Source organism: Protopterus annectens, chromosome 5.part0 (assembly GCF_019279795.1).
Source record: "Protopterus annectens isolate FY-2018-M chromosome 5.part0, PAN1.0, whole genome shotgun sequence".
In the NCBI taxonomy this organism is placed as follows: domain Eukaryota; kingdom Metazoa; phylum Chordata; order Ceratodontiformes; family Protopteridae; genus Protopterus; species Protopterus annectens.
This window is the reverse complement of record NC_056735.1, coordinates 730,925,262-730,949,959: the sequence shown is the minus strand read 5'-3', so window position 1 is coordinate 730,949,959 and position 24,698 is coordinate 730,925,262. Positions and strand designations below refer to the sequence as shown.

The 24,698-nt window shown below is 43.0% G+C and overlaps 1 protein-coding gene across 1 annotated transcript in view; it reads left to right on the top strand.

The window, feature by feature from the left end:
* The window catches only part of DCUN1D5 (defective in cullin neddylation 1 domain containing 5), an 882,136-nt gene that overhangs the window by 234,266 nt on the left and 623,172 nt on the right, over nucleotides 1-24,698 (top strand). Inside the window, exon 4 of the mRNA XM_044072580.1 lies at nucleotides 8,545-8,615. Coding sequence (XP_043928515.1) covers nucleotides 8,545-8,615 — 71 coding nt within the window. The remainder of the gene's footprint in view (nucleotides 1-8,544; nucleotides 8,616-24,698) is intronic.

Below are 24,698 nucleotides of genomic sequence, written 5' to 3'. Positions count from 1 at the left end.
ACATTACTACTCGGATAAAACTAAGGTTTTCAGAAAATCTGACCAGCTTTTTGTATCCTATGCTACAGCATCACAAGGAAAGGCTATCTCAAACAGACTATTTCCAAATGGATAGGACATTGCATACGTTTTTGCTACACCCACCATGGAAAACCAGTTCCTACTAGCATAAGGCCCCACTCTACCAGGGCAGCAGCTACATCTACAGCCTTCCTCAGGTGGGTGCCAACCAAGGATATTCTGGAAGCTGCAACTTGGAGTTCAGTACACACCTTCACCAAACACTACCACTTTACTCTAAGACTAGAGCTGGCTTCACCACTGCAGTTTTGCAGGGCCTTCTAGCCAACTCTAACCCACTTTGAATCCACCTCCCTTCCTTAGCTTTGGGATTCTACCCAAGTGTGATGACTGCAGCAGGGTAACACGATGAACATAGTACAGTTTTGTACTTACCATAAATGTAGATGTTTGAGTGTATACCCTGCTGCAGTCCAGGTTACCCTCCCTCCACCCCCTCTCGCCTAACCTTTCAATACCTTACAATCTGATGCAACCTGTGTGGTGTATTTCCTTATAACTGGAGGTATGTTTTGTCTGTGTTAAACTTTTATTGTTGGTACTATCTACTGACCACCTTTTGGGGGCACCTGACATCTGGGGCAAGAAAAACTGAAGAAAATGGCATCGGATGCTTCTTATATACCCCTGGCACACTGACGTCAGGGAAGAAGCGACAGCAACCGACGCCAGACCAAGACTTTGGAATTCAGGCCGACTGCGGGACCACCTGACGACAGGATAACCCAAGTGTGATGACTGCAGCAGGGTATGCACTCGAACATCTACATTTATGGTAGGTACAAAACTGTACTTTCTTTCTGGTACTCGGCACAGTCTTTGAACTTGATCAACATTTATCTGAGCAGCATGTAAATCAGTCCAGTCAGACATCTTTTATTGCACATGTAAGCATCCATGACTTTTTTTATTTTTCTGGTGTGTTCTTAAGTATTTGTTTTCCTGCTTGCCTGTCTTCATATCAGCCATTTTTTAATCAACTCTGACAACAAAAATTCTTTAAATCCCATTTTCTTTCTGCAGTTCTTCAGTAGTCTTGGCTTCCACATTCTTTGCAGTCACCATCTCCACCTCTTTTTGTTTAGCCTCTTGCAGAATCAACAAACAAGTTGTGATCTTTCTGTTCGTGTCTGTGTAGGAAATGCATCTTTAAGTTTATACCCAGAGTTTCTCTGTAATTGATATGTCTTGATCATTTGGTGACAACTTCACATTTCTGTGGTGCACTTTCATATGTTGTCATTGTGAATTTCGGTGTGCTCAAAACACAATTCTTAAAACTATTTCTCTTCTTTTATTTTTTCTGTCTGAGGTATTAATTCTAGAATTTCTCTTCTACTCAGATCGACAAAAAGATTAATTAAACTGTACTTAAATGCCTTTCTTGATATTGTCTGAGTGGCCATGGAGTACATCTGCATACTGTGCTGCCATCAGTGGAAGTGCCAACAGCAGACTTCAGATATGATGTCCTTCATGGATGCATCTGCAGTCATAACAAGTGGGTTGTCCTGTCGTCAGGCAGCCCTGCAGTCGGCCGGATTCCAAAGTCCGGGTCCGGCTTCGGCTGATGTCGCACTCCACCCGACGTCATCTCTGTTGGTCTTCGGGTATAAAAGCATCAGCCGACGCCATTTTCCTCAGTCTTTCTTGCCGCGTGGCGCCCGAAGCAGAAGCTGTTCGCAAGTGCTGGTCGGTCGGATCCAGAGATTACTTCTACCGAATACTACTTCGAAGACTTCTAAAGCTAAGTACCCCGTTGGGGACTCTTTCTTGCCTCAGCCGATGTCAGAAAAAGTTAACAATTGTTTAACCTGTGGGAAACAAATACCTCATAAAGATTTCCACTCTTACTGTCTGCCTTGTTTAGGCCCAGCCCACGACGTAGCAGCCTGTTCGCCTGTGCCTCCTTCAACCGACGAACGCTTAGGCGCCGGTCGGAGTTTGCAGAACAGTTTTTCGGTACTGATTTTGCGTACATTATGCCGGCGGATCCTCCGACTACCCAATCTTCCAAAAACGCAAAGATAAAGACCGACACTCGCGGTCGCGGTTTCGGCGAAACCACGGTAAAGCAAACGCGAGTGTCTCGGTTTCGGCGAAACCGAGAAAACTGATCAAAGTACAGCTGAACCTATTCTTACAACTGAGGCCCCTGCTACAACTCTTGAATCGACCTCAGAAATTTTACCCACTACGGTGGTTGACTTATCAGACACCATCCCTTGGATGTCTCTACCCCAGCACGTGGTGCTGCTAGGCCTCCAGCAGCCATGTCCATTAAGGCCTTCGCCAGGGCTAAAGCAGCCAAGACTACTAAATCAGTGCCTGTTAAACCCCCACATCCAGGCCCTCTTCTAGTTCTCAAATGCTTTCTTTGGCAGAAGATTTAATTTCTTTAATTAGAGGATCTCAATCTCACCCAGACAGGGCCTCTCAGCCCCCAGAGAAGAGACCTAGGGCAGAGCCCCTGAGCCAGTGTCTTCTGATGATTCTGCTGATGAATCAGACATTACTGACCAGCCAGAGGCTCCTTCTCCAATTTTGAAGATTCTGATGCTGAAGAATCCATTCCAGCTGCTTCCCCACCAGAAGAATTCTCCTTTGGGGAAACCTTGCATGCCATGCGAGAACAGTTCCAATGGCAGCAACAGGATTTTTCAGACTCCAGAAACAGACTTAGGACCTTTCTGCACCTACCACAGCACAGGCCCTTAGCTATACCTCCTGTTCTCTCTGTGGTGGATGATGCTTTCAATGATGTTTGCTCCGCTCCAGATTCTTTACCCCAGCCCCTGCCAAACCAGACAGATTTTACAGGGTGCCAGATACTCATCACCACCTTTACAAGGCCCCACTTGCAGACCCAGAAACTATATCCCAGGGTCCCAAGGCAGTAGCCGACCACAGCTAAAACCCTATTCCTTCTGAAAGGGAAGCAAGGTCATTAGACAGATGGGGTAAAAGGTCTACACTTCAGCTACTCTCTCAGCTAGAGCTTTAAACTGTCAGTTTCACATGATACAATACCAAGAGTTTATGCTTGATCAGTTAACTAAAAACTAACCACTGATGAATCTCTTGATAAGAAATATGTATTAGAGATGGTAAATAACATACAACAGGTTAGCAACCATTCCTTAAAATGTGGCTATGATGCACTGGAGGCTTCATTTAGATCAGCCATGACAGGCACAGTGATAAGAAGGCATGCATGGCTAAAGGAACAAGCTTTACCGGATCATGTTAAAGCTAAGTTGCTAGATGCTCCTATGGACAAGACAAGTTTGTTTGGTACACCTGCCCAGCAGGTTATGAAAAAATGGAAGAAAAGGCAAAATCTGTTCAAACTGTTAAAGATTTCTTGCAGGTTCAACCCCAAGGTTTAGCAGGAACTGGCCTGCCAAAATTGGTCCTTTCCTGACTCCACAAAATTTCAAAGGGGCAGGAATAGACGTTCCAGAGGCAGAAACCAATCCAGAGGAGGTGCCTACAGAGGGCGACAGTGGCAAGGTAACAACAGAGGCACAGACACAGCCACTGCCACTACATCAGCACAACCACAGTGACTTAATCCTAACTCCGCCTACCAGGGAACAAATAGCAGCTCCTCTAGGCGGAAAGTTAACCTTATTTTCAAAGAACTGGCACTACATAACAAAAGACAAGTGGATTTTACAAACCATAGATCAAGGTTACCGGTTTCACTTCCACACTTTACCAGTCAAAAGAGGAATGCCAAATCTACCTCCAAATCAAAAAACAGAGGCTCTCCGCCAGATAATGGAGTTAGCAAACATGAGAGCTGTGGAAAGAGTGCCAACAGTAGAACAAGGAAAGGGGTTCTATTCCAGACTATTCCTAGTTCCAAGAAAGGAAAAAAGTTGGAGACCAATTCTCGACCTGTCCACCTTAAATACATACATCATTGTCCCAAAATTCAAAATGCTGACCCTACAGCAACTTCTTCCCATGCTGGGCAAGGAGTCTTGGCTGGTAACTCTAGATCTCAAGGAGGCATACCTGCACGTCCCCATTCGACCAATCTGCAGAAGATACCTCAGATTTCTTGCAGGATCAGAGCACTGTCAATTCTCAGCATTGCCCTTTGGCTTATCTACTGCGCCCAGAGTATTCACAAAATGCCTGGCATCAGTAATCGCCCATTGCAGACTACAGGGAATTCAGATTTACCCATACCTGGACGACTGCCTACTACAAGGGACAACAAAAGCAAGCTGACAACAGATTTACAAAGGGTCATTTACTTGCTACAAGGACTGGGATACACAGTCAATTTACAAAAGTCAAGGCTGATACCATCCCAAACAAGGACATTCTTGGGCGGAATTGGACACAGTACAACAAATGGCATTCCTGACTACAGAAAAACAAAAGAACTTCCTCTTTACTTCTTGGCACTAACAAAACTGAACAAGTTAACAGCAAGAAAATTTCTGCAGGCCTTGGGCTTCATGGCATCATGCATAATCTTGGTCCCATTTGCCAGACTACATATGAGGAAACTACAGTGGTACCTAAAGAATTTATGGTCCCAACACAGACACAGTCTAGAAACAGAAATCCCACTAATTCCATGCTTAAAACAGGAGTTCCTATGGTGGGCTCAGGCATGCCAGTCAAACCCAGGCCTACCCTTTCGCAGATGTCAACCAAGCCAGACCATCACAACAGACGCTTCAGACCTAGGATGGGGGGCCCACATGCTGGACAAATGCGTGCAAGGATTGTGGACACAGGATCAACTTCACCTGCACATCAATCTAAAAGAAATGCTGGCAGTAAAACTGGCAATCCAAAAGTTCAAACCATTCCTCAAAGAGGGCCAGTTGATGATAAGGACAGACAACACCACAGTCATGTGGTACATCAACAAACAGGGAGGCACTCATTCATACCCCTATGCAGAATGACCTTGGAGCTGTGGACCCTGGCACTCAGCTACAACATTCAGTTACAGGCAATGTTTGTACTGGGGAAAGACAATACTCTAGCAGACATATTAAGCAGAACCACTTCGGATGCCCACGAATGGAAGCTGCACCCGGACATCTTCAAGACCATCTCAAAGAAATGGGGAATGCCACAGATAGACCTATTCGCATCACCTCTCAATCACCAGCTCAAAAAATTCTGCACAAGGACATTCCACCCACTAGCATGGAAAGTGGACTCACTCTCCTTCAACTGGAAAGGCCTAACAGCATATGCATTCCCACCTCTTCCTTTGATACACAAGGTACTACTAAAAATCAAGGAAGAACGTCCAAGGATAATCCTGATGGCCCCAAACTGGCCAAGACAACACTGGTACCCACTACTGAAGAGCATGTCTCGGAACAATATGTGGCCAATACCCCTGATGCCTTTGATGTTAACTCAGAACAACTACAGCATCATACATCCAAACCTAAAAACGCTGCAACTGACTGCATGGAACATCACATAGCAGCAGCTACTCCAGAACTTTCCCAAAGAGTTAAAGACATTATTCTTGAAGCACGCAGACCTTCAACAAGAAGGAACTATGCTGGAAAATGGAAAAGGTTTGTCATTTGGAGTACCGAAGAGGAAAAGATGTGTCAAACATAGATATGCCTAACATTCTGGAGTATCTGGCGAACGTCTTCATTCAGGCCTGTCCTACTCCTCCATCAAGATACATGCATCAGCTATTTCAGCAGAATACAGCTTTGATCCACCTGTTTTTTCGCACCCTTTGCTCAGGCAGTTCCTCAGAGGAATCAAGAATGTAAAACCTCCAAGGAAACCACCATTACCAGCCTGGGATTTAAACTTTGTGCTAGAAAAGTTGACACTATCACCCTTTGAACCAGCAGCAACAGCAGACCTACAACACCTGTCATGGAAAACTGCTTTCCTACTGGCAATTACTTCAGCAAGGAGGGTTTCAGAACTACAGGCCTTAATGGCAGTGCAACCCTTCCTAATCTTCCACCAAGATAGAGTGTCCATGAGAACTAATCCTACATTTATGCCCAAGGTGGTATCCAGAGTATCTTTAAACCAGGCAATCCACCTACCTACCTTCTTTCCCAACCCACAAAACAGAGGGGAAAGAATACTGCATACCTTGGATGTACATAGACAGCTACGCTACTACTTGGACAGAACAAAAAATAGCAGAAAGACTGACCAACTTTTGTAGCCTATGCAACAGGAAGGGAAGGAAAAGCTATTTCCAAACAGACAATCTCCAAATGGATAGGAAATTGCATACGATACTGTTACTCCTTCCATGGAAAACCAATTCCACAGAACATAAGACCTCATTCTACAAGGGCAACAGCCACTACCACAGCCTTCTTACGAGGAGTGGCAACCAAAGACATTATTGAGGCGGCTACTTGGACCTCCGTGCATACATTTGCCAAGCATTATAATTTGCCTCTATATTCCAGATCCCGAGCAGGGTTTGCCACTGCTGTACTGCAAGGGATCCTAAACACACCATAATCTACTTTTATCCTCCTCCCTAGTTGGCTATGGTATTCTACCCACTTGTTATGACTGCAGATGCATCCATGAAGGACATAGTACAGTTTTGTACCTACCATAAATGTAGATGTCCGAACTGGATAGCATCTGCAGTCAGGATTACCCTCCCTCCTTCCCTCTGTGGTACTCCTAGGGTGTTTACCCTCCTAATAGCTAGCTGTTGGGGAGTCTTTATGGTGTATTTGTTTGTATATATGTACATATATGCTTATTGTTGTGTTTACCTCTATCTATTTGGAAACATTGGCATCTATCCAAATTTTAGCCTGCAAGAGGGCTACTGGCATCTGGGGCAAGAAACACTGAGGAAAATGGCGTTGGCTGATGCTTTTATACCCGAAGACCAACAGAGATGACGTCGGGTGGAGTGCGACATCAGCCGAAGCCGGACCCGGACTTTGGAATCCGGCCGACTGCAGGGCTGCCTGACGACAGGACAACCCACTTGTTATGACTGCAGATGCTATCCAGTTCGGACATCTACATTTATGGTAGGTACAAAACTGTACTTTTCTACTCCTAATGTCTCTTGAAGTGGCCCTGTGGACCACCATACAAGCTTAATCCAGATATTGCAAGTTGAACTTTCACTCCTGGACCACAGCAGGTTTTGTCACGTGTCCTACAGAATATGATTTGAATACGACCCCTAACTGCTGTAGTTTTTGAATTGCAGTGAATTGTGAATAATAGTGTAGCAGTGGTCTTTTTAGTTAAGTGTTGCTTGAATATGCTTCCCATAAAAGTATTCCTTCAGGTAGAAGGATCATTGTTGCAGTATAGGTTCAAACCCGCCTTCCTCTGGATGTTAACTTTTTTTACATAATGGTGGATTATGGAAGGTGGAATGAATGGGGCTCACCTTTCTTTCGATTTGAAAGTGAGTGATCCTGGGCTGGTCTCATCTTTTTCTAAATATGTGCAAGGGTGTTTGTGCGTGAGAAAAGGTATATATACACACACTTATCACACTCCTTTACATATTTATAAAATGCCTTTCTTTACTTAACCTTTACCTCAAAAGAAGGCACAAGCACTCAGTACTCTCATTACTATCATTATCCATCGAGCCTGTTCCAGTGACCTTGCATGCTACATTTAGGAGCTTCCCTTGTACCCAGGTAGGACTAAAGAAGGGTAGCCACATATGCACTTCCAAGAAAACCAGTGCGGATAACTAAAGAGGCTTTATTTGCAATACATAAAGCATACTTTTTGGTGCCCCCCCCCCCAAAAAAAAAAAAAAAAAAAACTGACGATAACGTGAGCTGCTTCCCCTTAAAGTGGAACATCAGATAAACATCTGTTGAGTTGTCCAGAAGGTCTTTAAGTCAGAGTAAAAGGGTAGACTTATACCTCTAGCAAATTTAGCATTGGTAATGACTGGCACTGTATCAGCTTTCCTTCTAGTCGAACACCTATTACGGTGAGTGTGCTTGTACAGCTGTGTTTGCTTTCGTTTTATAGATCTCAATGACATTTTGCGCAGTACAGGTGCAAGTCAGACATGTATGCGCCATAAACTGTTTGGTGTTGCCTTTGAGTCTTTGTGCATGTATCTAAAGCTTACATTTTCTAAGGTGCAAAATAATGTAGAGGAAAATAACTAAATCTTTTCTGGATTTGTAACATTGCTGTGACCTACCTCTTTCCATCAGTAATCCAGCTTTGAGTGTGTCATGTGTAACTAGAGGTAAGTCTGTAAACATTTAGGACTGATCTGTGACGTACACAACTCTGTGGAAAGTTTATGAAAACAATGCAAAGGCTTTTATGCTAGTTGTAGCTTGTTAGATAGTAACACTGGAACAGTAGATATTTGTAGCATTTAATTATTTTCTTATTCATAAATGTCTGATTATGGGGCTTGTGTGTGCGTGTGATAAACATAAAAAAACTGATAGTTAATTTCAACTTTTAAAGGCCCTGATGAGGTTGTAGGGCCTGAAGGAATGGAAAAATTCTGTGAAGACATTGGTGTTGAACCTGAAAATGTAAGTTTTTTTCAATTTTACTACTGTTTAAGTAATGTTAGATGTTTTACTGTTTTTAACTTAAGAAGACTAGAACTTGCTGTTTTTTATGTGCTAGGAAGACATTTCTAATTAGTGAAGATATCTTAATAAGGATGCTTTTGTATAACATTTGACTTTAAGATAATTGCATTCTGTATAAGTGTTTGCAGCTAGCAGTTGTTGGTTGGGGAAAGGCTATTGATATTAAGTATTGACACTCCAGTACTTAGTCCCCTATGCGTTTTGTGAACTAATTGCTGACTACTTAATAGATGGTGATGTGAGCTTTTGACTTGACCAGTTATTGGATGTTAATCTTGGGAACATAGCCGTTCTATTTCATTACCATTTACGAGAATGTATATTTTGTTTTTCCTTACTTAAAAAATCTAACATCAAGGAACCTCCTTGGTTTGTTGCATGCTTTGGTTGACTTTTCAACGTTTCAGCATTTGGCTTTTTACAGAAGCTTGCTTAGGAATGAATTTGTGCCTATGATGGTGAAAACTAATAATGTGCATTGATTTACTGTAAGTCTGCTCATTCCTCAAACCAGTCTCCAGTAATAGACATACACACACACACACACACACACACACACACACACACACACACACACACACACACACACACACACTCGTTTTTATTTGCAGTTCAGATTGAGATCCTTATTATTGTTTAGAAAGTCTTCCATTTACATGCTGTCTTGCTTTATTTCTTTGGTGATCACTGAAACTTGCCTGATATTTTCAACTAGATGTATATTGTGAAAATGTTTAGTGTGTTCCTTTAGTGACTGATATAAAATATAAACATATATATATATATATATATATATATATATATATATATATATATATATATATCGGTCAATGTATGTGCATGTATGTTTATAATTTATGTATAGTTGAATGTATCCCATAGGGGACAGGGTTTTTACTCTTTCTGCACTGTAGTGCAATCTCTGACTTTATGTATATAAGTAACAGGGGGTATGAGGGGCATGTTCTAGAGCATCAAATGCATTTGAGTTGTTTTTCTAGTTCAAGATTTTGTGGAGGTTTTTTTCTTCCAAGATGGCTGAACATTGAATAACAGCTTAATTTGAGCTCTCCCAGTATGAAAATTGAAACTCAGAAGAGAGCCAGTAAACTAGTATTTTACAGTAAATTTCAGTGACTGGCTAGCAATTGCACTACCTGGATGTAAGCAAAAATGAAATTCAGAGAACGAACCTGAAAGAAAACCTATCATAAAAGGTTTGGAAGAAACACTGACTTGGAAGAATTTTGCAACTGTTCAGCAAAAAGCAGTGCAAGCTCAAGCTTTGGTACAAGACATTTTTTCCTCTAGGTTACTGGAAGTCATAAGTCAAATGTACACAGAGCTGATTAAAATAAACAATACAGTGATGGGTATATCAACTCAAATAAGAAAAGGCTGGAAAAAATGCAAGATGCTTTAAACAGAGTCATATAAGGTAATAAAACCGCAAAAATCAGAAGTCAAAATGAAGAAAAGGTTAGCTGAATATTAGACTGCTCATGAAGTCACATTTCAAAAAAATAATAGAGGACAGAGCACGTAGGGAAAAACTGAGATTTTCTGCTGTACCTGAGAAGCTGGAAGGAACAGACTGTATTAATTTTATGAAAGTACCAATAGCAACTGGACTGGTATAACACAATAGGAGTTGTTAATTGAAAGGCACATTGTGTTTATGCTTCATACCTGGTCATGAGAAAGCATCCTTGAACTTTAATAATAAAGCTGCAATCCCAACGGCAGAAGGGGCTGATTCTGAAAAAAAAACTGGCAGAAGTGCAAAGTACTAAAAGTGGAAGACAGCAGTGTGGAAAATGATTACTCGCTGTACATTAGGCAGAAGAGGAGTAAATTTATTCCACTAATAAGAAAATGTCGAGAAGCAGAAATGAGATTCAAACTGCTCTTCCCAGCTATCTTTAGAATATTCTTTCCTGGAGGGGCAAAATCCATTTTGTGATGCAGAACATGCTAAGGAGGAAGTACAAAAGTTTGTCCAACAAAAAGTGAGCTGTGAAAGAGGATATTCTGATGCTTGTTCTCCTGCTAATAAAGACCACAGAGACTGTGCCAGTGAAAGCTTTTCCAATGTTTCAATGGAAAATGCTTGAGACAGAAAAAATATAGTTGACTAGAAGAATCGAAATTACGTTTGGAAGTGAAGCAGAGACTGGATTTGGGGAATGGAGATAAACATGAGTAAAACCAGTAACTCAGAAATTGACTAATGTGGGATTATGAAGCATTAGTTATATTTGTGAAACATGACAAAGGCATGGGTATACTTTTTTGACTTTGTTAAACTTTTAGGGGACTCTAAGGGACTCTAAAGCACATCTCATTAATGCTTGAAAGAACACTAAGAGGGGAAGAGAAGGGAGAGAGTTAAATGTAAGTAAAATAATTTTTTTTTCTTAACATTAGTATTTTTATAATGCGCATGCTATAAAGTAAAGTTTTCTCAATTATTTTTAAGTGTGATGGGGATACTAAGGTAAACAGGTGCTAGTGTTTATTATTTTTTTTTTTGTTTTACTTTTCTATTTTTCCTTGTTCAATTCTAAGAAATGTAGGCACTGCAATGTAAAAAAAAGTCTGGTCAAAAGAGCATGATACAAGCTTTTTCTCATTCTTGCTTGGGGGAATGAGTGGATTAAGGCCCTTGGCTTGGTCTAGTAACACATTTTAAGAGAAAGCAAATAAAGAACATTGAATATAATACATTTTCTCTAACAAATAAATGCTTGTAGAAGCAATTCTGTATCTGATTCTCATGTCTGCATGGAGGCAATCTGAAAGAGCACAAAATCAGAATACTTCTTTCTTTCAGTGGCTAGGAGATGATGTTTTCTGAAAGTATTCAAGTGTATTCCCAATCTGGAAGAGCAGTAAAGATAAGATAACACCAAACAGCACTAAGTAGAATCACAGGCTGTACCCTGCATCTTAGCATTGATCACCTTCCTTTTAGGTTAACCCAAGTCCATGACTGTGGCTTTCAGTTTAGGACATTTGTTCCTATTAGGAGGGTAAAACTTCAATATTTGAAGGTGTACATAGTTTTGTGTGTTGATGCCGCGTTGGTACGGCAGTAGCGTTGTTACCTCACAGCATCTCAGCTGAGCTTTGGGAGTGCCTTCTGTGTGGAGTCTGCATATCCTCCCCGTGGTTGGGTAGCATTCGAAAGACATTCCTGCGTAAATGGGCGTGCCTTCGTTGAAGATTGAGCGTTGAGCTGGCACCTCGGCGTTTTGTAAAGATCTACTGCCAATCATTAGCGGACCGGAGTTCCGCATTGGCGACCCCTTAACGGGAAAAGCCGAAAGACACAACAACAACAAACAGCAGCATAGGTTTGTGTGTTAGTATTAAGTTAACGGGTTTTAGGGGTAAATTGGGGGTGTATTTGTTTTTTGTTTGAGGGCTAACAAAAAGTTTTGTAAGATGTGACATGAGCTCAAATAGGTATGACAAGAAAAGCTCTATAAAAGATCAGCCTGCCAAACATTACTGTATGCACTTAACACGAAAGCTGGGACTAGATACTTGACAAAAATCTGTTATGCGTGAAAGGTGCGAATAGTAACTTTTTAACATAATGAAGCTTTTTATAGTATCTTGTAAATGTTAATGGTCTCTCAGATGTATGCATAAAAGAAAGAGTAGTGAACTATATTAAAAATGTAGAGTGCAAATAGCTGTGCTACAGGAGACTTATTTGGAAAACTGAGCACGTGAATTTGATAAAGACAGGTTTTCAGTATGGTTATTCAGTTGAATACCTGGGACAAAGGAAAAGATGAGTACTTGCATTAATTGCAAGAGGTGCTCCAATAGTGATAGAAGAGGATAAAAAGGATGATGACGGTAGATTTGTAATACTAAAGGGCTACTGACAAGGGAGGAGCGTTACACTGGCATGTATTTATATTCTGCCTAAAACTGCTGTAATGGTGCTTATGAAAAATTCTGGGAAAAATAATTAACTTTCAGCATTGGAATTTAAGGAATGGATAGTAGAAATTGTTCGGACGTTATTAGAGAAGATAGAAATGCCTTCTGAAAGTGTAGCTAGGGAGTGGGATAAAATTAAAGTGGTGGTTAAAAATAGAGTGAAATAAGGGAGAGAGACTGTTAAGATGCAACAAAAGTTATTTAGAGGGACTGACAAATGTTTTAAGTATTGCAGAATAGAGAGAATCTCGCAGAACAAGAGGAGGAGCAATTACAGAATGCTTAACAGAAAATAAAAGAATACCTTGATAATCTGCATGAGTTTAGACAGATTGCTGCTAAGTCAGTTTTTATTTATTTTTGTGCTCTGGAGTTAGCATGATGACTAAGGCAACAGAAAATAGAAAGGGTTGTTGCAAAGTTTAGGGAGCCTATATCAAGGAAGATAAGAGATCCCGTAGAGATACTAGAAATATTTCAGAAATTTTGTGAAAGTCTGTATAAAGCAGAGAAATGTTGAAATCAAGAAGAGGTATTAATGGAAATGTTTATGGAAGAATTAAATATTCTAAGGTTAGAGGCAGATGAAGCTCAGTTGCTAACAAGATAAGAGGAGATGAAATAAAAATTGTGATGTATAACCAATCCCCAGGAAAGTCCCCAGGAATAGATGGTATTCCTGTGGAAGCTAGGAGGAAAAAAAATAAAGATCTGGAATTTTTTTAACAGTATTGTAAGAGGAGAAGCAACAAAGTCCTGGAAGAAAGTGGTGTTGTGGGCCTTGATACCTAAAGAGGGTAAGCACCCATCAGATCCAGTTTCTTGTAGGCACGTTTCAGTCCTAAACCATGATTATAAAGTGTCTATAATGGCTAAAAGAATGGCAAAGGTGATGCCATAATTGATAGTGTGGTTTTGTTCAGGAGAGGCAAACATTTGACAACATTAACAGAACACTGATAATCCAGAGTGCAGAATGTAAGAAAAGACTACTGCTGCTGGGTATTGATGCAGAGAAAGCATTTGACACAGTAAGCTGGGAGTTTATAAGCAGGTAACATAAGGGCCACAGCTCCAAAGGCAAACCAAAACTTTAATCTGTGAGCGCTTTCATTCACTCATATCAAATTAACTTCTTCAGACAAATTCAAACAGTAAAACCCCTCCTTATATAACCAAGAAATCACTTGACCAATAAAATGCATTGCATCACAAGTTCAAAACTGATTGTTAAAAGGCATATACATATTTATAAAGATATTTACATATACTTTAAAATAGTGTGGAGAGAAAGGCGTATCCCTGATGACTGGAGAATAAGCATACTCATGCCGGTGTACAAGAACAAAGGGGACATCCACAACTGTGGGCAATACAGAGGCATCAAACTCCTATCACATTGCATGAAAATCCTGGAGAGGGTGACTGACAAATGGATTCGCAAAGTAGTAGAATGTAAGATGGGAGATGAGCAGTTTGGATTCAGATCAGGATGCAGCACAATTGACCCAATGTTTGCAGTGAAACAGATGCTTGAGAAGAAGCTAGAGATGAGGAGAGAGTCCAACTGGGCATTCCTAGACTTGGAGAAAGCATATGACAAGGTCCCAAGAAAGCTAATCTGGGCAGTACTGTGGTAGTTTGAAGTCACAGAAACATTGGTAGAATTAGTGCAGGCTATGTACAAGGACCCAGTGACTCAAGTACAAACAGTGTTCGGCCTCACAGAGGGGTTCTCAGTGGGAGTGGGTGTACATCAGGGTTCAGCTCTTAGCCCACTGTTCATACTGGTGATGGACTACATTAGCAAACAGGTTGGAGGGGACTGATCAATAAAGCTGCTCTATACAGATGATGTGGCAGTACAGACAGACTCTGAGCTAGAACTTCAGAAGAGGTTAGGAGAGTGGAATGCAAATCTGAAGGCACATGGGATGAAACGAAGCACAGATAAGATGGTGGTAATGGCAGCAAATTGGGGAAATCAGAAGAAGCTGAGAATAGAGATAGAAGGGAAGATAGTGGAACATGTAAACAGCTTCAAGTATCTGGGAGGGGTAGTTGAAGAGAAGGGTAGTCTGAATGAAGAGGTCAAAGCTAGACTCAGAGGAGCTGCAGTCAACTGGCATACAGTATCAGGTGTAGTCTATGATGGAAAAATGCCAAAGAAGCTGAAAAGTAAGGTGTACAAGACAGTGGTGGTACTGTATGGTACAGAAACCTGGGCAGTAAAGGCATAACATTTGAAGAAGCTAGAGGTGATGGAAATGAACTGCCTGAGAAAGGTAGGATGCACAATGTGGGACAGACAAAGAAATGAGGACATAAGAGCAGAAGCCGAAGTAGCTCCAATTGCAGAAAAGATCAAAGAGAACAGATTATGGTGGTTTGGGCACATGTGTAGAAAAGCAGAAGACAATCTGGTGAGGAAGATTTGGGACAAACAGGAAGAGAAGGTAAGAGGAAGCGAGGACGTCCAGCGAAGAGGTGGATGGATTGTGTGAAAGAAGATCTGCGACAGTCAGGCAGGAGTGTGGCATTGAATGGAGAGAGTTGGCGACAGTTTACATGATACCCTGACCCCATGTAGAAAAAATGGGAAAAAGGAGGCTGGTGATGATTTACATATACTTTAAAAGAATTTTTAAGCACAAAATGGAGCATTATTAATATGTACGAAAACAATCAAAAAGGTGCATTTAGTGACTCGCACAGTTTGTATGCTTTACTATTTGGGCCCCCACCATATACAGGATAATTGCTTGAGAATTGTTTAATTGCCATTCTTTCAACCACAGTACCCTGGTTGAAAGGAAAAACTAATTGATTTTAAGGGGCATTTTGCCATCTTCCTTTGGAGAGGCCATTTCTGGCAGTGACCTCCAAGCCTTCTGAAAAATATATTTTAGCTCAGTCGAACTCTGCTTCTTCTTCCAAGAGCTCTGACAAAGGGAAGAAGAGACCTTCTCTCTGCTCTTAAAGATGCCTCTGAGCTGAAGACTAAAATGTACAAGACTTCTGATGAAACAACTCACTTGGATCTGTCTGCCCTGAGCATGTCTATCTCTGATCAGGCTTCTGTGGCTCTGAGTTAGTCTGATAAAGCTAGGTCAGAGCCATTGCACTTTGATCTGACCACCAAACCTCTTCAAACAGATTGTCTCTGCCAACAACCAGGTACTGTCCATCTATAGACTCTGTTCCATCGAGTGTACCATCCCCTTTTTTTAGTAGAGCCAAATCTCCATCCGCTTCCTTTTCCTGCTCTGCCTGAAGCCTTACAGAAGACATGGAACGGATGGTCCAGAAGATGTGGGCACAAGGCATTGCTAAGGCCCCTTCAGTTCCTACCCATAAGGTTTAGAATTCATCAAAGCCATCCACTACCCTATTGGTTTCTCCTCCAACTTCAGGGCAAGCTTCGGAGCAGTTGGATCTGACACTGCCTGTGTCTTCCAGCTTGGATCTGAGAATTTATTTCTTCAGCTCAGCTGTTGTTCAGAGCTCCTTGGTGTTTTCAGTGCCGGAGAGCTCTTGGAACTGTAGCAAGCCTTGCAGGCCATGGGTGTGTTTGACTCTCTAGTACCATTTGGGTGATCTGTGCACCTCGAGGCTTCCACACAGGTCAGCTCAGCTCCGGCCCCGGGTGAGCTGTTTTCGGAGCTTGAGAAATCTCGATCCATATGCTTGGCCTGTCAGATCCAGGTTTGTTCTGTATTCAGGAGCAGTCAGCCTTTGGTGCTCTAGAAAGGGACATTGCTGCCTCTGCAGCTAAGAGACTTCCCTCCTTGGATCCACAGTTTTCCATCAGCAGCCCTTGTGCACCCTTTCTAACCATGACATTCCATAGGGACAGTGGATTCTTAGGCCCTGGAATAAAAGTAAAGGTACCCCACCTCTTCTCATACCTCCCCAGAATATCCCACTGAGGGAGGTCCCGTGGAAGAGGACTTGCAAGAAGAAACATTTGGACTCCACAGAGGAGTCAGCCACGGAAGACACCAACCTCAGTGAGGGAGAAGGATCCCCCACGGTCACCTCCTGAGGATATTTCCTTCAGGGGCATGTTGGAAATTTTGAAGTAGAGAGGTGGCTGGCAGACCAGTAATCCTTCACATGAGTCAGTGTATCTGGCGGCCCTTGGATCCCTCCCGTCTATCTTCTGGGTTACTCCACCTGTTGACTTGGGCATGGGAGTGCCCAGACTCCACTGCGCGAACTCCCAGGAGACCTAACAAAATCATTACCGCACCAGAAGACAAGCTTTGGACTAAGGGGGTTGCAGTGGATGCCATGGTTGTGGCAGCAGCTATCAAGAAGGAACTCTGAGGAAAGTTCACTATCCATTCCCCCAATAAGGATTCAAGGACGATGTATAGATGCAGGAAGTGAGTTTTTTCTTCAGAGGCCTTTGCCTTACAGCTGCTGAATTACCGTCTCCATTTTATTAGACTTCAGAAGGATCTGATCAAAGAGCTCACAGATACCCTTGAAGGAGCCGTAGCTGAAAAGGTCTAAGAAAAGGTTACTTCCCAGCTGGCAACCCTACATTCTATAGCTAACTCTTCCAATGAGGTTCATAGCACATGCAGCTGAGGGAACGAGTGGGGGGGGGGGTTCAGGCATATCTATGCGGAGGCATGCCTGGATGCATGTTTGCAACTTTGTGGAGCCTTTCAAGTCTTCATTCATCAATGCTCCAATGTTCATCATGTTTCACTGTTGCAGTCATTACTCTTGGGCTATCCTGCTGGCAGGCTACCCTCAGTCGGCCAGAATTCCAAAGTCTAGGTCCAGCGTCGGTTGCGGTCGCCTCTTCCCTGACGTCGGTGTACCAGGGGTATAAAAGATGCAGCCGACGCCATTTTCTTCAGTCTTTGCCGCGTGGTGCCTGAAGCAAAAGCAGTTCGCAAGTGCCGGTCGGCCGACTCCTGAGATTTTCAAATCCGAATTTCAGAACCGAAATCTTCATTAAAGCTAAGTACCCCGTTAGAGAAACTTTTTTTTTGCTCCAGACGGATGTCAGAAAAAGTTAACAATTGTATTTCTTGTGGGAAGCAAATACCTCATAAGGATTTTCACTCTTACTGTATTCCTTGCCTAGGCCCTGATCACAACATTGCTATCTGTCGGTTTTGTGCTAGATTTAACCAACGCACTATTAAGCGTCAGTTTGATTTTGCATTTCATTACTTTGACTGAAGATTTAATTATATAATGCCGTCGGAACAGCCAACAACCGGAGTTTACAAAAAACGTAAGGACAAGGAAAAGGATAGGCATCCGAGGTCCAAAACCGATGAGGCCTCTGCTAGGCCAGCCGCCGGTTCTCAGTGAGGCGCTTTCGCAGCCCCTTGCACCCGCTACCTCAGAGCCACAGGCCGCTTCCGACTCCCACGTGGGGCCAACTGGGCCTCTGGATACACAAGGTATTGGACACTCTGAAATCATTCCCTCCGATGGGTCTGGAGCCACAGTGAGCAGGCATCGGCTTCTGAGGGTGTCTTCAGACCTACACAACTGTATATTAAGCTATCTTCAGCTTCAAAGACAAAGGCTAAAGCAGCTCTAAAGACAAAGAAACAAGTACAGCATTCTCCTACTCAGACTTCCATGCCTAAAAAACAGATGCTCAAAATGGCCGAAGACCTAATTACTTTGATCAGGGGCTCCCATCCCCCTCCTGATAAGAGGCCTAGGCAAAAGACAGAGTATGATTCTTCTGATCAGGTTTCTATTTCCTCTGATTCCTCTTCTGAACAGGATTATTCCATGCTTCCCTATGAGGATTCTGATGCTGAATAATCCATTCCTTCAGCCTTTCCTCCTGAGGATTACTCTTTTGGGGAAACCCTGCGTACCATGAGTGAGCATTTCCACTGGACGAGCCAAGATTATTCTGAATCTAAGAAAAGGCTCAGAGACTTTCTGCTACTTCCTCAGCACAGACCCCTTGCTATTCCACCTGTTCTAGACATTGTAGATGTGTTTTCAGAGTCCGGCCTGTCCCCTGAGTCTTTAACCCCTTCACCTGCTAAGCCAGACAGATACTACAGGGTCCCGTATTCTCATAAATTCCTGTATAAAAACCCCGCTGCTGACCCAGAAACTATATCTCAGGGTCCCAAAGGGGTTAAAGCTTCCACTGCAAAAATGCCTGTCCCCTCTGATAGGGATTCTAGGGCTCTAGACAGATGGGGGAAAAAAGTCTACACTTCTGCTGCCTTGGCTGTAAGGGCTTTAAATTGCCAGTTTTATATACTTAAATATCAGCAATATTTAATGTCACTGCTTAAACAGAAATTGTTGACAAATAGGGTTGGGAGGGTGGCCTAATGGTTAAGGTGTTTGCCTTACAAACACAAGATACAGGGTTTGAATCTCACAGGGGATAACTGGCTAGGCTTAAAATGGCTCGCAAGAGCAGTTAGCCTAGTACTAACCTATGAACCTATGAACCTATGAATACTGAATGTTCAGAGAACAAGGAATTGTAGAATTTATTGCATGCAGCTGAACAAGTGGGAAAGCATACTTTGCAATGTGGTTATGATTCACTGGAGGCCTCTTGCAGGGCTGCTGTTACAGGTTCTGTTATTAGAAGGCATGCTTGGTTAAAGGAACAGAATCTGCCTGATCATGTTAAAGCAAAATTATTAGATGCACCATTACAGCATGATACTTTGATTGGTATTAAAGCAGAAGAGGTGTTGAAAAAAATGGAGGATAAAGCAAAATCCACGTAGACAGTTAAGGATTTCTTACAGGTACAACCACCCAGGTTTAGCAGGAACTGACCTTCTAAAAATTGGTCCTTTACAGTGTCAGACGGACCACAAAGACGCAGATGTCAGCCCCAAGGCTCATACAGGCCTAAACAATGGGGTCCTCCTACCTCCAAAAGCAGAGAAGACAAATCACAACCTTACAGGAAACAGTCCCAATGACTTTCCTCTGCCAGATCCCAGCACTTTTCTTTTGGCAGCCCCCTTGGGGGAAAACTAGCACTTTTTTCATCAAATTGGCAAATGGTTACCCAAGACAAATGGGTCCTGAACATAGTGTCCCAAGGCTACAGGTTCCATTTTCACACACTACCAAGGTCAAAAGGTATGCTAGACCTGTCACACAGTCAATGGGCAGAGGCACAAAAACAAATTACAGCCCTCATGGACATGAGGGCCATTCAGCAAGTACCACAACAAGAGCAGGGGCAAGGATTTTACTCCAGAATTTTCCCTAGTACCCAGAAAGGACAAAACCTGGAGACCAATACTGGACCTGTCTATACTAAATACGTTTCTGGAAGTTCCAAAATTCAAGATGTTGACTCTACAGCAGCTACTGCCCATGCTGGGCAAGAAGGCTTGGCTCATAACTTTGGACCTAAAAGAGGCGTACCTGCATGCCCCAATCAGACAATCTTGCAGAAGATACCTCAGATTCATAGCTGGCTCAATGCATTACCAATTCTTTACACTGCCCTTTGGTTTATCTACTGCGCCCAGGGTCTTCACAAAATGCCTGGCACCAGTAATTGCGTTTTGCAGACAGAGGAATTCAAATATATCTTTACTTGGATGACTGTCTAATTCAAGCAGAGAACAAAGACATTCTTCTAAAGCATCTGGCGTTTGTAAAAAGATTACTAATTGGCCTAGGGTACACAGTAAACGAAAATAAATCAAAACTAGTGCCCTCTCAAGAGATAATATTCCTGGGTGCAAGCTTAAATACAACTGCCCAGATGGCTTATCTCTCGCCAGACAAACAAAAGCAACTGACTTCTTACTTCAAAAACTTGGCAACAAAAACCCACTTATCTGCAAGGAAAATCCTGCAGGCCTTAGGTTTCATGGCATCCTGCATTCTACAAATTCCATATGCCAGACTGCATATGAGGAAACTACAATGGTATCTAAAAAGTGTTTGGACTCAGCATTGCCACAGCCTGGCAACAGTAATTGCACTCATTCCCTGCCTGCAACAGGAGTTTCGATGGTAGGCAGAAGTCTGTCACCACAACAAGGGTCTGCCATTCAGTTTACCCACAGCCAGACAGACACTGACAATGGATGCATCAGATTATGCCTGGGGGGCCCATATGGCAGGAAAATGTATTCAGGGCACATGGCCTGCAAACCAGATGCATCTTCACATCAATCAAAAAGAGATGTTAGCTGTTCAAAATGCCCTGACAGCTTTCAAGGACCTGCTTAATCCAGGACAGCTACTGATAGACAGACAATACTACGGTCATGTGGTACATAAACCAGCAGGGTGGTACACATTCCCACCCCCTTTGCAGACAAGCAATGACCTTATGGGGCACAGCATTGGCTTTTTAACTTCACCTGCAAGCACAATTCCTGCCAGGAAACTGCCAGGAAAAACAAATACTCAGACAGATGAACTAAGCAGAAACCTCATGGATCCCCACGAATGGAAACTGGATCCACAAGTCTTCAGCATGATGACAAAGACATGGGGATGCCCAGACATAGATCTATTTGTCTCCCCTCACAACTGCCAATTGCAGAGATTTTGCACAAGGGTTTATCACAAGCAAGCATGGAAAGTGGACGCCCTATCCTTCAGCTGGAAAAATCTAACAGTTTATGCCTTTCCTCCACTGCCCCTCCTTCCCAGGGTACTCCTAAAGGTCAGACAAGAGAAGCCAAAAATGATACTGATTGCACCAGACTGGGCACACCAGCACTGGTACCCAATCCTAAAGAGCTTGTCTCAAGGTCCAGCATGAATATTGCCTCAACCTTCTCACTTGCTGACCCAACAAAACAATCAGATCCTGCACAGCCAACTCAGGGCCTTAAATCTGGCAGCATGGCAGATAATGTAGCCATTCAGAACACTCCTCTCTCAAAAGCTGTTATGGATGTTATCTTGGAGGCCAGGAGGCCCAGTACCAGATAATCTTATGCAGAAAAATGGAAGAGATTCTGTGCTTGGAACAAGGCATTGACACGTGTGTACCAAATATCCCTCAGATTTTACAATACCTAACTGAGATGCTGAGCAAACGCCTTTCTTTTTCATTAATTAAGATTCATGCCTCTGCCATTTCAACCCATTACAATACGGAACCACCTATCTTTTCTCATCCTTTAATAAGGCAGTACTTCAGAGGGGCCAAAAACATTAGGCCTCCAAGGAGAGCACCAATTCCGGCCTGGGACCTCAATTATGTTTTGGAAAAACTCACACTGCCTCCTTTCGAGCCAGCATCAACAGCAGATATAAAATTCTTATCCTGGAAAACAGCTCTGCACCTAGCAATAACCTCTGCAAGAAGAGTCTTGGAGTTACAAGCTCTCATGGTTGTGGAACCTTTTATCATTTTTCATCCAGACAGGGTTTCTCTGAGGACAAACTCTACATTTATGCCTAAGGTGGTGTCCAGTGTGGCCCTCAACCAAAACCATTCACTTGCCTACCTTTTATCCAAATCCACAGAACAAGGGTGAGAAAATTCTGCATTCTTTGGACATACACAGAGAGTAACGCATCTACTTGGACAGAACTAAAGCTTTCAGAAAGACTGAGCAACTTTTAGTGTCATGTGCTGCAGGATCACAAGGAAAGGCTATCCCAAAACAGACTATTTCTAAATGGATAGGCCATTGCATCCGTTTCTGCTATTTTCAACATGGCAAATCAGTGCCTAAGGGCATTAGGCCTCATTCCACCAGAGCAGCAGCCACTTCAGCAGCCTTCCTCAGAGGAGTACCAACCAAAGATATCTTAGAAGCTGCAACTTGGAGTTAAGTGCATACTTTCACAAAGCACTACCACTTACCTCTTTGCTCTAAGTCCAGAGCAGGCTTTGCCACTGCAGTTCTGCAGGGCCTCATAGCCTCTCCTAATCCTATTTAGCCCAGCCACCCATTCTCAGCTTTGGGATTCAACCCAAGAGTAATGACTGCAACAGTCAAACACTATGAACATAGTACAGCTGTGTACCCACCTAAATGTAGATGTTCGAGTGTATTCACTGTTGCAGTCCAGGTTACCCACCCACCATCCCCCTTTTCTTTGCTGGGACTTATCTGCACTTCTCTATCCTGTACGGCCTATTTGGTGTGTTTGCTTGTAGATGAAGGAAATGTTATTTTTGTGCATGCATTTTTATTGGCATATTTTTCAGCCTACCAATTTGGGGGCACTTGACATCTGGGGCAAGGAAAACTGAAGAAAATGGTGGCGGCTGCATCTTTTATACCCCTGGAGCACTGACGTCAGGGAAGAGGCGACAGCAACCGATGCCAGACCTAGACTTTGGAATTCTGGCCGACTGAGGCTAGCCTGCTAGCAGGATTACCCAAGTGTAATGACTGTAACAGTGAATCCACTGTAACATCTACATTTATGGTAGGTACACAATTGTACTTTTGATGGCACATCCTTTATTGGTCCCAAGGTCAAAGATACCTGTAAGATGGTTTCTGCTGTGGGCATACATTTTTCTATCCATCAGAGACCATATCCCAAGAGCCAGAGAGGTGGTGGCAAAATATGGCTTGAGAAATCGCAATGGTCGTACAATACAAGTGGGGAGAGTTCCACCAAAAGCAGAAAGGGGAGCAGTTCCGGAAGACACCACCCTGGTGAGAGAGGAGGCCCGCAGAACCAAGGTACAGAGAACCTTTGTTTGGGAAACCCTTCCCGTGCTTCTGAAGGGAGGCTCGATTGCCCACCTCTGGACACAATCAAGGGCAGACTATCCCTGCAATGGAGAGTCTGGCTAAACATAACTGCTGATGTATGGGTGCAGAAGATGATATCCAGTGGCTATCTAATTCCTTTTCTCCACCCCCTGTCTCAAACAAGAAAACCCCGGACGTTCCATCCAGTCAAAGGGATCATGCAGGTACAAAAACTGCTATAGACAAAAGTCATCCAAGAGGTCCCTCACACCAGAGAGAATTTGGAACTTACTGACCGTTCTTTTTAGTTCCAAAGAAAACAGGAGACATGAGACCAACACTGGATCTCAGCAAACTAAACAAGTCAGTTCCATACCAAAAGTTTCAAATGGTCACAGTACAGTCCATACTTCCTTTTTTGGAACCGGGCGATTGGGTGTGCTCCATTGACCTTCAGGATGCATACTACCGTATAAAGATGGACAGGCGATCTAGAAGGCACTTGCGCTTCTGGCTGGGAGCCAGTCATCAATTCAGAGCACTGCCCTTTGGTCTCACTACCACACCCATAGTGTTCACCAAATGCATGGCAGTGGTAGCATCTGAGAGGACAAAGATTCCACGTGTTTCCCTGTTTAGATGTTTGGCTCATTTCTTTCTGGCCTGACCAGGCATCTACTTATCCAAGCAAAGGACTCTGTTATCCACACCTTTACAGAGATAGGCTTAACCATAAACTATGATAAGTCTCAGCTGGAACCTTTCAAACACTAGAACATGTAGGAGCAGTCCTTGATATGAGTCCGATTGCAAAACTTCCATCCTCCAGGGTCCAGGCAATCAGATGCCAAACTTTCAAGCTGTTTCTAAACAAGATGATAGCTGCCTGTTATGTCCTACAGGCTCTGGGATCAATGGTGGCAGCTAACACCTTGGTTCCACTAGCGAGATCTCACATGCAAATACTACAATGGTTACTAACTGCACAGTGGTCAATTCTCCACCAAACTGTGTCCTACCAGATTCTCATTACGGACACCTGCAAAAGAGATCTCTCCTGGTGGATTCAGTCCACTCAACTAACACAAGGCCATCCCTTTGTTCCCCCACAGTCGCAGGCCATGGTGACAAGAGATGCTTCCCAGATAGGGTAGGGGAGGCATTATTTAGGGAAGATGTCCCACGGCACCTGGTCTGCCAATGAGGCCAATTTACACATAAATGTCTTGGAGATGCGAGTAATGCTTCTAGCATTGCAGGCTTTTCAGAATGCTCTTCCTGTGGGAACGATAGTGATTCAGACAACTTGTCTGTGGTCTGGTAAATAAACAGGAAGGACCCAGATCATGACCCCCTGGGTTGAGAGGCACTCTGGGTGTGGCAGTTGGCAATCTCTTCA